General features: G+C 41.6%; 1 protein-coding gene across 1 annotated transcript in view; it reads right to left on the bottom strand.

The window, feature by feature from the left end:
- Positions 1-6,026: 6,026 nt before the first annotated feature.
- Positions 6,027-12,933, bottom strand: part of LOC120435020 (protein NLRC3-like) — a 66,392-nt gene continuing 59,485 nt past the window's right edge. Inside the window, exon 11 of the mRNA XM_039603749.1 lies at positions 6,027-6,117. Coding sequence (XP_039459683.1) covers positions 6,027-6,117 — 91 coding nt within the window. The remainder of the gene's footprint in view (positions 6,118-12,933) is intronic.

Here is a 12,933-nt window from a genome sequence, read left to right as displayed (position 1 = left end):
CAGCTTTTTACAGGAAAACTGGACAAAACTGATCTCAGCTCACAAACACAGTCAGAAAATCAACCAGAATCAACACTGATTATAATGTCAGTGCACAATTATTTCTGTTACTCAGTGAGTTCAGCTCTCTGACCTCGTTGGTCCAGGTTCACCACTGAAGAGTGGAGGTAGATCTTTGGACCAGTCACTCCTCACAGACGGACAGCTGGACCCTGCAGACTCTGCTCTGTCCTCCTCTTCCTCCATCATCATCTTCTTCTGGACTTCAGTCAGTCTGAGAGATAAACCACAAACACTCAGTGAGTTCACATTAACAGAAGCAAATTAGTTATAGTAGCTGACCTCTGACCTGTCATGTAACCTAGAAACCAGGTCACATGATCCACATCAGGGATCAGAGAAACCTGATCTCACCTGCTGGCTCTGACATTTAAGACATTCCAATAACAAAACACAAAAAGTAAGAAATTGACAGAACATTAGGAACAGCTCTGAGTGTGATACAGTCAGCTCACTGCAAACTCCGACCTCAGTATGAATTAAAGCTCTTTTATGGGCTCTCAGACACTTTAGGATCACATGATATCTGTGACTGTCCTAGTTTGACATGTAACATTCATGTTGATTCAGATCTGAGCTCCACATCAGCTCTGCTGAATAATCTAAAGTTTCTCTGACATCAGGAATCAGACACTGTCATGAACACGCCTCCATGTTTCTGTTTCTCTGACACACTGAATTCAAACAGTCTGAGGAAACAAGGATGAACTTAAAACTCCTGCAGGCTCTGACTTTATTCCTGGAGATCCACGAATTACATGTTTAATCCACATTTTTGTCTCCACAGTTTGAACTGAAGTTGTTCAATCATGAGTGAAACTAAAACATCAGCTGACAGCTGTAATCAGCACCAATTGGCTGTCAGGGAGACTTATTTACAGTCTGCAGCTGAAACTCTTCTTTGTTGAATTGGAGAACTTTGTTTCTGTGACTGTGTGAAACTCTGATCCACAGCAGAACAGTTCACCTAATGTTCATATGAAGTGGTTGATTGATTGATTGATTGATTGATTGATTGATTGATTGAGGGACAGGGAGGGATTCTCTGGCTGGCTGGAGTAGCATTTAATAACCAGATGGCAAAATAAAACAAAATAAAAAAAAAACAAACAACAGACACTAAAACTGAAGACAACATGATATAGACTAGTAATTTGTATCAATATGTTTTCTAAATTTTATCACGCACATAAATGTGAAAAGTGAGCGTGAGTGCCCACAGGCGCACTGAGAGGATGGGGGCATGCTGCTTCCAAATAGAGCACATTTTATTTGTAATATTGTCAATCCAAGATCATTATGTAGTAATGATTTTTCCTGAGTTGTGCGAAATCCCAGAAAAAAACCCCCTAAACAAACCGAATCTGTACACTAAGGTGTAGGTCTGATACGTTATGTTGTGGTGATTCTTGGGTTGCGGGATGGTGTTCATACTGGAGTGCAAATTAACACCAATGGAAGATGGACAAGAAAAAGTGAAAGGTCAGCAGATGTGTGATTGGATAATGGCAGGTGTCTCTACAGGATTTTGTTAAGTTGTGCGTTCTCCCTGTCTTGTTGTATCCTGAAATAAGATAACATTCATTAGTAGGAAAACTTTTGTTTACCTTTGTTAGCAACTTGGCTGTGATAGTAAACAGCAGACAGACAGTGATGTGGCTAACTGAATCTTTTGGACTGTGTTCAGCATAATATTAATTAGCCATTAATTGGAAGAAGAGCTGTATTGTTGATTTGTCTGCTATTCTACGTAAAAGGTCAAACTAATATATGATATCAACTCATTACATGTAAAGTCAGACATTTCAATCCTTTGGGGTTTTTTTAAAATAATTTTTATGATTATAGCTTACAGCTTATGAAAACCCCAGATTCAAAATCTCTGATGTAGCTTTGTGTGTGTAACTACTGTCTCTGTGTCCCTCTCTCTCTCTCTTGTCTGTCTCCTGCATCTAGTCAGTCTGTGTCTTTGTGTGTGTTTCAGTTTTATTCTGACAGTCTTGTGTCTCTACAGGATTTTGTTAAGTTGTGCGTTCTCCTTGTCTTGTTGTACCTGATTAGTTCCAGCTGTTGTTTAACTGAATTTCCCGGAAGAACCAACTCGAGGGATTAATAAAGTTCTCTCTCTCTCTCTCTGTTTCCCCTCTTCAGTGTCGTTACAAACCCAAACACTACAGCTAACAGTGGATTTTCCTGTTTTAGCTCAGCCAGCAAACAAAGCAGAACCACTTCCTGCTGCAGAGAGTGAAAGTTTTTAAATAAACTCATTGCTGCAGCAAAGAGCAGCACAACAGTGAGACAGTTTTTTAGCTTCAGTGTTCTTATTCTCCACTAAGTCATTGCTTCTGTCTCTAATTAGCTAACATAAACTAATCTATGTCTATCAGCAACCAACCAACTCAAAGAGTTCATGTTACTAACAGCTCACCTCTCTGCTGCAGAAACAGGCTGGACTTTAAAATTAAAGGGCTCATCTTTAGACACGTCACTCTTTAAGGACACACAGCTGGGTTCAGGTTCATGTTTGTGTTTTCTTCCTCGTTGGTTCCTGTGAATAATGATGGAGCAGTGATGTGAGTGCTGAGCTGTGACATGGAGAAGAGTCATGGACAGTTAGAGATGGTCATCTCACCTCTGAGCTTTGGTCTGGCTCTCATGTTCCCCACACAGAGTGCTTTTTAGAGGAGGGACTCCCTCCTCTCTGTCCTCACACTGATCCATGCTGCTCAATTCACATCAGCTCACACACACTTTCTACCTTCACCTGAAGAGGAAACACAAATCATTCATGCAGGCACGTGCGGGGGGGCTGGAGGGACTTGAGCACCCGCCCCTTTCCTGATGGGTGCCCAAAGTGCCCTTTTGTTGAGGCAACTTTTTAAAAAGAATTTTAAAATTAAAAAAAAAAAAATTTTAATGTGTGTGTGTGTGCGGAGTCCTGTCTGTGCCCCTTAACAATAATATTTAACTATTAATCACAGTTTTGCTAAATAAAATAAAAAAAAGAAGAAGTACACACCCCCATCACGTTGATGGTGATGGGGGTGTGTACTTCTCTGCGCCTCCGGAAGTCCACTATCAACTCATTTGTCTTTGCGACGTTGAGGGTGAGATGGTTATCTTGACACCAGTGGGTCAGGGCGCTGACTTCCTCCCTGTAGGCCATCTCATCACCATTGGTGATAAGACCCACCACTGTAGTGTCGTCCGCTAACTTCACAATGATGTTGGAGTTGCTAGTGGCCGTGCAGTCGTAGGTGTAGAGTGAGTACAGGAGAGGGCTCAGTACACACCCCTGTGGAGCACCAGTGTTCAGTGTGATGGGGGATGAGGTGATGCTGCCCAGTCTGACCACTTGGCGTCTGTCAGACAGGAAGTTAAGGATCCAGCTGCTCAGTCCTAGATCCTGCAGTTTCCTGTCCAGCTTCAAGGGAACGATGGTGTTGAATGAGCTGTAATCTACAAACAGCATTCTCACATACGTGTCTCTCTTCTCCAGGTGTGACAGGGCAGTATGTAGTGTCAGGGTCAGCGCCAAGCAGCGCCAAGCAACGATTTAACGCGACCTCTCACACTGCGCACAAGTAAACACAGAAATGGAAGTGAAACACACAGAGCAGCATGGCAGAGCAGCACGGCAGAGCAGCGTATCATCTGGACACAATTGATATTGACACCACTTGCAGACCTTTGGCTCCTCGAGCCTTTTCAATGTGACCTCACAAATGATCACAAACACTACATCCGTGAAAAGAGTTGGATGGACATCACTGCTCAGTTGCAGCTGCCTGGTAAGTCCATGTTCCTCATTAGCTGTTTAGCAAAGTTGATGGTGGTTGTGTGTGAGTGAAAGACAGAGAGACAGATTCTGTGTTATAAGCTTCATGTTATGGACGCACAGTGTGAGCACTCAGGTCACAGCAGAGCATCGGGCCGTATAGTGTGAGACCTGCATCGTGACCTATGACCTTCTAACCCCTGCGATTCGGTTGTTTGAGCACGAGCTGAATAACGCGACTGAAACACTCCCACAGTGTGTGCCCAGCTTTACAGAGATTTCATCCTCTAACTGCTAGCAGCATTTAGTTACTCAGCATATATTTAATCCTTATTATCTGCTCCTCTCACCTCTGTTTACCTCTGACAACAAGAACATTTAACCAACAGTTTATTAGCTTTGGTGAAATCATGAACAGGCATCAGTGCGGTCACCTATACTGTCCTTTCAAGATTCTTTACTTGTCACATGCACAGTTATACAAGTACAACACGCAGTGAATTGTATCCTGACGCGCTCCTCGAGTGTGCACACAGAGACAGAACATTATATACATGAAGTGAATATATACAGGAGGACATTATGTGCAGTTAGTAGCATTTAGCTTTAGTGCTGAAGCAGCAGGACCAGCTCATCTGGAAAAACAGGCGTTCATTGGGTCTTAAAACATTGGTGGCTTCATCAAGCACCAAAGTCTTTTGGACTGTCACTGATATCAGTGCTGTTATTCAACTTATTGACTGTTTTACAGGAAAATTTATTTAAAATGTTAAAGAGCTAAAGCCTGACGTCACAGATGAAGCAAACGATCAGTCCAGACTGAGTTCTTCATCGTTGGTACCATTGCTTTGTTTTTAGGCAGCAGCAGTGAAACCTGAAGAAAACAAAGTGTAAATGTTGATGAAGGTTAAACTTTGCCAGCACGTCTCCTCTGCCTGCAAACGATGCAGAGAGATGTTAGTGAAGTTTAGACCTTTGACCCACAGGAAGCTTTTTACAGACACAATGATCAGGTTAGTGAAGGTGAGCATGATAAACTGAGCTGATTAGTCATTGTTCAGGTTTCTGTAAAACATGTAATCAGACTGATTTGTGTTTGTTTGTGTTGGATTGAAAGCAGCATTTGTGAGTCCTCAGAGGTTACACAGTAACCAATGCACACATTATAAATATTAGTTTACACTGATGGATCGTGTTGAACCCATTCATAGCATTTTGGAGGCAAATTTTTCTCCATACATTTCACTGATTACAGTTTGTTGTGCTATTAAACAATCTGCAGGTCTGAGCATTTAAAGAGCGTCAGAGTGAAAAATGTCACTGAGTGGAAACAGAATCCAACATGAATGAGCAGCAGAGCGCTGACTGATGATGACTGCAGTAATGATGTGTTTAATTAAGTTTGAGCTGACATTTAAAATAAATTGATAAATAATCTGGACACAGTTTGATTGGTTTGTTTTTCTAACAAGGACAGGAGAGAGAGGAGGAGGAGAGACCAGAGGAGATGAAGAGTGCAGCAGTGAAGAAGAGGAGAGTGTCTGACAGTTTAAAGGAGCCATTATGGCTCAATAGAAGCTCTGAGGTCACTCTGTCAACATGTCAGCACACGAGCTCACACATGACAGCTTCACCAACATGGAGCTCTGAGTGTTAAAGGATCATTGTGTGAAAGACGCTCTAACACAGCTGACTGCAGCCTTTAGCTGTGAGCACACTTGTGAGTCTCACATTTGCATCCACTTTACTGTCAAATACACTGAGTAACTTCAAACAGCTGCTGTGGTTCCAGGACTGAGCCCCCAGTGTTTCCCCTGATCAGGTCTAAGATATCTGCCTGCACTGACTGCAGGGCCCAGCTACAGGATCAGGTTCAGCTATAAATAGACTGCATGTTTTACAGGGACTGTCAGCACTAAAGGAGAAGAGGACAAACTAAACAGGACACAAACAAACACACACAGTTTGTTTATGAAGAAATTCAGCCAGTGAGTTTGATTCCAGCTGATCAATAATCTATAATCATGTGGTTTTGTCTTCAAACACACAAGTGATCAAAGTTTGTCCTGAAATAAGAGCTGAACATCAGCTCCAAACATCACAGGAACAGTCAAACTGTTAAAGGAGGGAACAAAGCAAACTTACAGTTTGTTCACACATGAACAACAACCTCCACCAGCTCCACCCGTCAGCTGCTCCAGCTGCTGCTCTTCTCCTGGACCTCAGACAGCAGGTGGTGCAGTCTCAGTGAACAGATGTTCTCTTCAAACTGGTGAAATCTGAACATCAGCGCGTCACAGCGGGACACTAAACATAGCTTCGAGCTGTGTTTAGGAGGACTCGATGATGTGGCATTCAAAGACCGGTGAAGCTAACATTGATGCGTTCAGGAGCTTAGAGGTGTTTAGTAAATGTTGCTACAGCCTACAGCTCACTGATGACAGAGACAGCTGACTTTAAACACACATCCAGAAATAATGTTAGCACTGAGAGCAGAGCTGAAAGCATCCGTCCAAACGGTGATGGCCGGCTGAAGGAGGCTACAAAGAGCAGAGCTCATTGGCTCTGTTTGTGACACTTAAGCATCTGCACCAGTTTCCCTGCTGGTTTCAAACGTCTCAATGGCATCAAATTTCAAACGTGTGTTTAAAAACAGGAAAGTTTCCAGTTTCAGAGTTTGATCTGTCGTCTCTGTAGGATTTTACCTTCAATATGGACGCAAGTGACTGCAAATCACTGCTTTGTCTGCTTTTTATGGACACTTTACAAACATCACAGGAGCCAGAGATTAATAACAAGTATGATTCAGTGCAGAGAGGTCTATTAACACATAGAAACACCCAGTGCATCATGGGAATCCCCCAGCAGCCTACACCTATTACAGCAGTCATTTGCAGTCGGGTGGTCAGGCTGTCCACAGGCTGACACTCGGACGTTCAGCTCTCCGTTCCTCCTTCACATTCTTCATATATCCATGTTGGAGAGTGTAAATACTGGGCTGAATGCCCTTTGTACCAGAAAATACACCTCTTAACAATGCAAAGCTGTCAGCACAGGTGGTAAAAGTACACACAGTATTTATTTAAGTAGAAGTACAGATACTAGTGTTGAAAAATACTCTAATAAAAAGTAAGGACTCTGAAATGTCCTGAAAGTAAGAAGCAGCTCATTGCAGGACAATTGTAACCTATTGTAATTGTATGCAAACTGAACCTTAACATTAATAATGTAATATAATATAATTAGATGCAATTATATAATATATAATCTGAAGATGGTCTGCCTGGACTCATGATGACACCAGAAGGTCCAAATAATGATGAGCCTCTTGATATCTTCAAGCACTTTTCATTGTCACAGAGAGGGAAACGTTGTATTTTCTGCATCACTTCCGGTGCGGTACAAGATATTTGTATTGCACTCCTGCAAAGAAGATTCTGTAGGTAAACTCTTGATGGGACAATAAACAAATTAAACTTTGCAAAATTTTCTGCAGGGAAGGTGTGGTTGCTTCTTAAACTACCATGACCTGGATGACTGAGAACCTACGCAGACACGTTCTGAAGGAAGGGCTCCACACTTATTGTACTGATTTAACTCTGCTTATTGTCATCAAGCAAGGTTTGGTTTAATGTGTCTCTATCAATGGACTGGACCAATGACTGCAGAAAACATGGATGACGCGTCAGCTCCCAAAAATGAAGCCAAAGCGTCTCTATCGCCAACTGGTGTCGGACTGCCTCCTCCATGTTAGCGGGACATTAACTGGGATTAATTCTCCTCAGATAATTTTTTTCCAAAGATTCTTTCCTTTGTTATCAATAGTTCTCATCATGCTGATTGATGTCCAAGGGGTCTCCTTTCCCATAAGTTTGATTCTAATTCCTACAGCGGCGATGTTAAATTGGGGTGAAACGTCATCATAGCAGCTTTGACTGGCAGCTGCAGTCACGGAGAAACTTGCGTATCTCTGTTCGGGAATAGCAGATAGAGCGTAGGCTCTGAGAGGAGGGCCATATATCAGCATTAACAGGACCTCAGTTTGGTGTTTCACAAAGCTGCTGATCTCAGACCTGCACAGCTTCCGTTTTAAACACTTGATGTACTCAGCTGCATGAAGAGCATATGAGATTTTCTCTGACACAGTTAAATAAAACCTGATGAAGGTCAAAGGTCGTCACTTGTGTGTTGAACTACAAACTTGTCATCTGGAATTCTTTCACAGTGTTTTGCAGATAGTGTGTTATTTACTATAAAGTGATTCAGAGTTATTCATACCAGAGTAACCAGAGAGGATCATATATTTTTAAATATATAACTTTCTACAGGACTGAATATAATATCTTTATGTAAAAACTTGGAGCCTCTGAGGAGTATCTGAGTATTTATAACATTACACAAAGCAAAGGTCTCCATCACAGTGTTCATGAAATGCTGAGTTTATCCATCTCCTGGATCGGGCCTACGGAGGAGTGCTGAAGATTTCCCTGTGAGGGAGCTGCTGGTGAAGATCATGAGTCCTGCTTGATCAATGCGATGAGCTTCAGTCTTCCTGGTGTTTCTTAAATGAAGCCTCTTACAGCGGGTCAACAGAACATCTGGCACAGGACAGCTGTGATGAAAGAAAATGAAGAAGTTTCTCCAAACCTCTGGACCCAGGAAACCCAGCTTGGTCCTGATGGTCTCCCTCACTAGTTTCTCCCCAGGGTGAATGTAGCTGTTGATATAATATGGACTCTGTTATTAAATGAAAATAAAAAAATAGACTACACTACTGAAACCTTCTTCTGGCAACATGGTAACAAATTTCCATGTTGCCAGTCACGTCCAGCGGGTTTGTGGCCCGGAGCGTTACACAGTCACTCCACCTCAAGTCAGACTCTGGCTCAAAAAATGCAAGATGGCAGCCTCCAGAAGCGGGATATTTTGGCTTCATTTTTGCACAATGGGAGGAGGCGGTGTCGCGTCGTCCATGTTTTCTACAGTCAATGGTTCAAGCCTCTCCCAGTCAGTGCTGTTCTCTGTCTGACTGTACATGATGTTATTATGTTATTAGCACAAACACTTTAAAGCTGATCATTTAGGACTTCAGCAATAATACAAACAGCAATGTAGTTAAACATCTTTTCTACAGTCATTGGTCTCTATTGACAACCGAAGGCATTTTCTTTTCACTATTAATAAAACGTAGAAGTCTTAAAATATATCTGCAGTGCTTGGTGTAAATTCAATGATTCAAGCTGCAGTTGGTTGTTCATCTTCATTGAAAAGACATATTAATAAATGATAATAATATATAATATAATGAATAATAAAATATCATGTGATGTTGACATGTGTTGTATGCATTTTCTGTAAATGCAAACCCACGGCTGCAACAGGAGACTGAAGAAGATTCCAACGGTCTGCAGTGGCCACCACAGTCCACCATCTTCACATCACAAAGACAATTTCAACATGTCTGTGAAGTCTCCTTGTCCTTGTACCCATGCCTCGATGAAGAAGTAGGTAGAGTTCAAATGTGGGTTTTCAGTGAATTTATAAGTACAATTTACTGTCACTGCTGCTGTTTTTGTTTTGTCAGGTTTGTTTCATGAATCAGACAGAAGAAGGTGATATTCCAACGGAGCTGAAAAGGAGAGCCATCAATGCCTTACATTTGAAGAGCAGAGCAGCTGAAGAAAAGCTGTGACTCCAACGTGAGATGGACACTGTGATTCATCACCTCCACCAGCAACACACTGACCTGCATTCATCAACAGATGACACTCAGGACCCTGGTTCCACAGCTGTTCTTGTTCACAACATCCAGTTAGAGAGGAAACTGTATAATGCAATGATGATGTTCCAGCGTCATGTTGTTGCTCCTCCTCCACATGCTTACCTGCCACAGTTTAACTCCGCCTCTCAGACAGTCATGTCACCTGATCTGCATGTTTTGCTGTACGATGACGTCATCTTGACGTTGACGAGGTGAAAAACTAGTTTTGTCCTGCAGATGGCGATCTTGCACCGTGTTCAGAGAGCCGACACTTTGATGATGCTGCTCTACTCAACTTACTTTAGCCTGGGTTGGACTCTATATGAGCAGCTTCCACTCTGGTCTCACTGTTAAACACACTTGTTTGATTTCACTTGTAAAAGTTGAAAAATATTTTATTGCAAAATTATTTGTTGGTACATTTTTTTGAGGGTCAAATATCTTGTTTGATTTGAGGAATGAACTGTTAAGGTGGAAACAATGAATCAGGTTAAAATACTTTAAATCAGTGCAGATGTATAATGTAATGTAACATGTTGATAATGGTTGTAGTGGGCTTGTAATGTAAATGTGATTAAATGTGACATTAATGGTGACGCTGCATAAACCTGATCAAACAGTTCTATTAGTGGGTCTGTGTGATCAGCATCAGTGGGTTAAGGTGAGGCCTTGACTAGTAGAACGTCATGTTGGTGTATGACAACACATGAGCCAACATCAGACTCCGAGCGCTACGATGCTAAAGATCAGAAGATCCAGTGTGACATCATCGTTACCTGGCAACAGCAGCCCTCATCTGACTTTATTGGAGGATATTTACAGCAGCAACACTGTTTAGTTTGATATGACGGATTAACAACATGCTGTGATATCCAGTTCATCTGTAATAGATACTGGATCTAATCAGTCAGCAGCTATTTGATCAGCTTATTTATAACTATACTAGAAACAAACACAACTGTGTTGGTGATTCATGCAAACTTGCATATCAGCCTTTGAAGGTTTTGTAGCATTGAGAACAAAGAGGTTGTGTTAGGGCTGAAAAGCCCGACTTGTTCTCCTCTGCAGGTCATCAAATGCACCACAGAAGTTTGTATTTGCACAGCCTGTATATGTTTGATGGCTTTATTATTCTCTGTTCAAAGACAATAAATGTGGAAAATGTCTCATGTAGTATCAGCTTCATTTAAAATGACTGCAAACATTTAGAGAACATGTGCTGCTGTTTGTCCTACATTTCAACACTGAATGAACCCTGAAAACGTGATGGCAGGTGGCAGATTGGAGTCCACATGAAATATCGGCTGTATGAAGACTGGAAAATATAGATGATACAAACATGCAGCCAAACATTTGTGGACATGGATAAACTCTCTGACCCAAAAAGCAGGAAGTGCCACAGCTAGAAAATGAAAGTGTGTAACAGCTGAAGTCAAATGTAATGCAGAGTTGAATCTGCACTTGGATCCATGTGTGAAAGGTCCACATGTAGGGATCACATGAGTCCTGATGTTTGTCAGTGCAGCTTGATAACTCCATCTACTGTGGGCTACATATACTGGGCTGGTAGCTCCATAGTGTTGGAAAGAAACTATTCAATGTGCAAATTTAAAATCAGAGGCTCTTCTAACACAGGAGCCATGTTGAGTTTAGATCACAGCGACCACCGGCAGTCTGAAATGGAATGAAGCCCATTGACAGCCAGCAGGTCTAAACAGGAACGCAGCCATTTGTATGCGTGGCAATGATGTGGCTGCAGCTGACACAGGATTGGTTCAAACTAAACATCATTTCACAGAGTTCACAAATAAACTCACGTTTTTATCTTTGAAGATCATCATAAAGTAGAATTGATGGTCCAGCAGACAACAGCAGGAGGTTTGAGCCCTTCTGATGCAGCAGAAACAGGATTTGGAGGAAGATGTTAATAGATTAGAAAGAATTGTACACTGTGAATCAATGCAAGTCTTTCTAGATAGACAGATCTTTAATAATCCCTCAGGTAGGTTCCTCTGGGACAGTCACAGATAGAGACACCAATTCTGACGTCCTTTGAAAGTTTTCATCACTCGTCATGTACACAGATGTTAATTCTACATATTCCTAGTACTGAACTCTAAATCAATATGAAGAAAATGCTCCTACTAATCTGCATATATGTTGATATCAAATCCTTTTCCAGCACATGGATAAATCTCTATAAATCTTTCAGTCTGATCAGAATGGGCACAGTGTTGTTATTGCAGCACTCCCTGATGTTTGAAAAGCTAAATGTCCATTTTAAAGTGCTCGTGTGTAGGATTGTGTTTCCTTCCTTTGTGCAGTTCTTACAGTAAACATGTTTGAATGTTTCCTGTTCCCCTGATGCTTCTTCCTGTTGGATAAAGTTGCTTTGAATAACATGTTCTTATAGGTTTCAATGAACTTCAAACTGGGATCCACTTACAAAACTGTCTCATTTTATTGGAACGATCCACATTTGCATCCATTCACGGTACATTTGACATCTGAACACGTTTGTACACATGATGAAAGGACAGATGGTGTTTGTGTGTCCTTCTTAAACTTAGTGTGAATGTTTCATCATGTAGAACTACTTAGAACAAAGTCTTTGGGAACATTTGGAGAACACGTTTAGGAAAGTAACATCCTGGTAGAACATTTTCTTAAAGCAAAGCAGAGCTGCAACATGACTGTGAGGATTCACAATAATAAAGTCACAATACTTTATTATTATGAAGACTAAAGTGCACCTTAATGCTGCCAATGAATACACATGTTCTTTGTGACAGCATGAGCACAGCTGACATGCACCACACTGACCCCACTCGCCCCATTTCTTCATCCACTTCTTGCTCTTGTGCTTGAAATGAGACGCAGACGCAGCAAAAGTCAGAGGCTCTAAAATCCACAAAAGGGGGCTTGTTAGATCAGGATATTGATGTGATCCATAGAAAACATGGATAATACACCACTTTATTTGAAGACATCTGTAGCACTGCCTCAGGATGTTTCCACAGACTCCTCTGTGCACCTAAAGAAAAGGTCAAAGGTCAGCAGCACATGTAGTTGGGACAATTCTTCAGTCGCACAAACTACACAATGATTTTCCTCCAATTAGGACTTTTCACTTGCAGAAATGGTCCTGTGTGATTTCTAGGCTGTGATATAAAAACTAGTTCCTAATGGCAGCGATTCACTCAGTAAACATGTGTTTCCTTCACCAACCTCACACACAGATCCAATAAGATCAGGAAGTGGGCAGTATAGTACAATATGTGTTATTTTGTACTGTGCTGCCCAAACTAAAGATCTGCTGAAGTGTTGGAAATGA

This window comes from Oreochromis aureus, linkage group 3, assembly GCF_013358895.1.
Source record: "Oreochromis aureus strain Israel breed Guangdong linkage group 3, ZZ_aureus, whole genome shotgun sequence".
Lineage (NCBI taxonomy): Eukaryota > Metazoa > Chordata > Actinopteri > Cichliformes > Cichlidae > Oreochromis > Oreochromis aureus.
This window is presented reverse-complemented; position numbering and strand designations above follow the sequence as displayed.